Genomic DNA, 3,812 nt, shown 5'->3' on the forward strand with positions numbered 1-3,812 from the left:
AATATATATATATATATATATATATATATATATTTTATATATATATATATATTGTATATATATATATATATATATATAAACCAAACTGTTTGTAAATCCGTCAAGAATTCATTGAGATAAGAGTATTTGTGTTCGTGCTGATCACTCACCTTACATTAAGTACCACAGAGCACACCAGAAAGCCTGCCTGTGGTAAGATGGCCGCCCGGTGATGACGTTTGAGACTCCGCCGTAAGACATCTAGCCTTTATTATGGATATCTATGCAGGACACCACCTATTCAGCCAGGCCAACAATCCCACTTTAACCACCCCCCTTTCAGACACCTAGTTGGGTATGGGGCATTGCAGGCTAACAATAGAGGCCAAACGACCCCCATTCCAAAGGGGCAGACCCCTTTGTCCGTTCTAATTTGCATGTTTTCGAAACAAAAACAAGGCTTTGTTGGGCTACTGTATACTGTAAAGCCTCAAATTCAACGCTATTGCTGACATTTTTAATTGAAAAAGCTTCCTGGATGAGAAATGAAATGTCTTCAAACTTGGAAACAAAGTCCAGTGGATTGTTTTTAATTTTCTTTTTTTTTGGGATAACTATGACCTGGATGACTTAAAACCTTCACAAGGATTTTTAACAATAACAATTTTCCTAATTCCTGCTTCCTCCTGTCACATGTGCCTACTGATCTTCACATCCTTGTGTTCATTTGTGAGCGTTTCTCAGTGCAACTGTGTAAAGTGCTTTGACTGGTCAGTATGATGAGAATATATTAACTCTGTCCATTTAACACTTGGGGTAAAAACAGAATTTATTTTTGTGACCCCAAAAATATCAGGGATACAAACCAAAGATCCTCTAAAATACATATCAGCTAATTATATTCATTTTTGAATAAATATATGTTTTTTATTTACATTTAGTTATTTCATTCATTAAATGTAATTCATTTAATTGTGCATTTTATAATTAAATGTTATATTTAATATTTTAATCATACATCAGATAAATAAATGTTACTTATTTAGCATATTTATTTACTTTAGGATGTAATTTTGCCCTCCATATACCTTAGCAATCACATCATGATGACGGTGAAAACCATTTCTCGACTCCTTGCTTGATGTTTCACCTAAAGGGGATCCAGACCCCACTTTTGGGACCCCTGTTCTAGAACAAATGACACAGCAGGAAGATGGAAAAAGCTTAATAATTTGATTTGGATACAGAAAAATATCCTCCTAAGCGATGTTCAGTCCATCGACTACAGTTTGAAATAGTCTGTTGTATGTCCAACCCTGTTGAGTTCTGAGATGCAGAGATCCACGACTCATATAGGGAAATCTGTTGTCAGGGAAATTATCAGTACTTCACCTCACAATCTGAGTTGGTAGAAGCTTTAACAAGAAAGTCCTTGTTGAAGCAAAGCAGTTTGCCACTAGCCCAAATTGAACCTGTTGACCAAAATGCCCATCAGGATGCATATGGAAGCATCGTGTCATCAAGAACTGCTTACTTCATTAGAAACAGGACAGCAGGGCCTGAGTTGCTGAGGAGACGGCAGCTGTTGCATTAATGCTTTTACTTTTTTACTTTGCCATACATCTCAGCTTCAGAATGTTGTTATTAAAGGGTTAACTCAAATGTAAAGTATTGCTGTAAATCTCTGTAAAGACCAAAGAACATAGGGATCCATGGTGCTCACCGTTTATCACACCGTTTATCAGACAATGTCTGTTTCAGTTTTATCACCTGTTTTTGTAATGGTTGCTGTAAAACGGTGGAGGATGCAACGTTTTTTTTTATTGCAACAATTCTAATTTGTGGTTTTGATATTTAATATGTTTAACCCTAGAACTGTATCTACAAGTGTGTTTTATATTTCTGCAGTATAGAGAAGTTGAGTATTTTCATCTAATTTTCCCCCTCAGCCTCCTCCACCCAACCTGGACAGTGTGTTTCTCTACATAGATGAGGTGATGGATGTATCAGGTCGGCTTCTCAGCATGTTGGACCAAAAGCAGCTCACCCCTGAAAACCCAGACTTCCTAGAAACCCTCTGTAAGTCATCAAAGCCTTTATTATCCTTTGTTTAGCATTGTTCCATCAAGTTATGATTATGACCACTAATTTAGAGTAAAGTATTAGAAATGTTTTATTTATAGATCAATTGTGTCGAGGCTACTTGCAGACTGGAGATAAATCTTTTTACACTCTTAATTCTTTATTTTTAGATAAGTATCAGATAAAGAACTTAAGTGAAATGATCTTGTTCTTGTGAGATAGAACAAAGCTTTTTCAACCTTGTTGGGAGTAGAAAGATGCGTTAATTCTGAGACAGTGTTCATGTATTTCTGCGTTTTAAAATATATTTTTACATCACTTTATATGGGCCCCACTATTAAGGCCAATGTGTAAACATTTTCATCCCCACAGAGCAGATCTTTAAAGGAGGCGTGAAGTGGTTTGTCTTTCCAAACCTTTCTTTTGTGTTTGCATATCCCTAACTCTTGCAATAACCGCCATAATTACCTCCAACTTCATGGCTTAGGACCTTCTCTTTCTTTTATGGCCAATTTCTGATGCAATCTCCTCATTTGAAACCAAATTAGGAGATTTGGGGAACCACTGGTCTCCCTTAAAGAGACTTTATGTAAGTTTTTAACTATAGATATTTTTGAAAAAGCCTTTTTTTGTTTTACCCTTTACGACTAAAACATCGTTAGATCAGCAAATGGACGCCTCAGTAGTCGAGCAGCGATGCATGTATAAGTCTGTAGTCGATGTTCCTTTATTTACTTTGGGTCAGAAGTTCCTGCGCTGTTCGCCCGATGTGACATCGAACGCGCTAATGCTAAATGCACGGTAAAAAAAATATTCAACCGTTTTCCGCATTTACTTAATCATTTTTAGCTATGTTTCATTGTAACATGAAAAAAATGAGGGGAAAAGCATAAACAAATAAATTTGCATAAACAAATTTGATTAAATAAATGCTAAAATTAGTTGCATTATTTTTCACAGTGTGGGTCCAACCTAGCAAATAATGAAAGCAATATTTTGATTGCTTTGTACTTCAAAAGCGACATCCAGGCATTCAGCTCAACTCAGACGCTGATGGAAACTCCTTGTTGGGTGAAAAAAGTAAAACAATAAAAACAAACTTGTAGACTATAAGCACTATACAAATGTGTAAGTAGCATTCTTCCTTTTGTGTTTTGGCCACAGGTGGCAGTATCATAAAAAAAACTGTAATGGCTCTTTAACATTAGCAAAGACCGCAGTCTTTATTGATCATCCACTACACAACCACAAAAAAAAGAACCTCATTACAAGTTCCCATGGTCAGATCATACAGTTAGATGCTGTTAATAATCACACACTCTTAAAACCACTGGGTCATCGGCGACCTGGTGGATGTTAAGTGGGGTATCCCTAAAATTCCACCGGTACAATTTTTACTACTATAGACATGTTAGACATCACTGGAAAGCCTAGATTCTCCACAATTCAACTAGCAGGTTCATTTTATGGACATAGCGAGCACCATAGCACATGTAAACATGACAAAGCAGCCACAGCTACATACCTTTGAAGGCATCCAGAAGCCGTTTTATATATCCAATCTTCAATTGTTTATACTTTATTCGTCCATAAGGGTCCACAGATTAAAAGTCATCCAGCTAATTTGTAATAAAAATATTCCTTGATGAGAAAATCACCCATAACATCCGGTTGTTGACATCAGAAAAGTTAACTTGTCATAGCTTATTCTCAGAATCTTGCTAATATTTACTTCCCAATACTTATTTCCT

At 36.2% G+C, this 3,812-nt stretch overlaps 1 protein-coding gene across 3 annotated transcripts in view; it reads left to right on the forward strand.

Moving 5' to 3' along the window:
• Positions 1-3,812, forward strand: part of arhgef37 (Rho guanine nucleotide exchange factor 37) — a 43,592-nt gene that overhangs the window by 20,060 nt on the left and 19,720 nt on the right. For all 3 annotated transcript variants that reach the window (XM_015371088.1, XM_015371089.1, XM_015371087.1), the window contains one exon: positions 1,929-2,058. In XM_015371088.1, the coding sequence (XP_015226574.1) occupies positions 1,929-2,058 (130 nt within the window). The remainder of the gene's footprint in view (positions 1-1,928; positions 2,059-3,812) is intronic.

This window comes from Cyprinodon variegatus, unplaced genomic scaffold (assembly GCF_000732505.1).
Source record: "Cyprinodon variegatus isolate N-32 unplaced genomic scaffold, C_variegatus-1.0 Scaffold52, whole genome shotgun sequence".
NCBI lineage: Eukaryota > Metazoa > Chordata > Actinopteri > Cyprinodontiformes > Cyprinodontidae > Cyprinodon > Cyprinodon variegatus.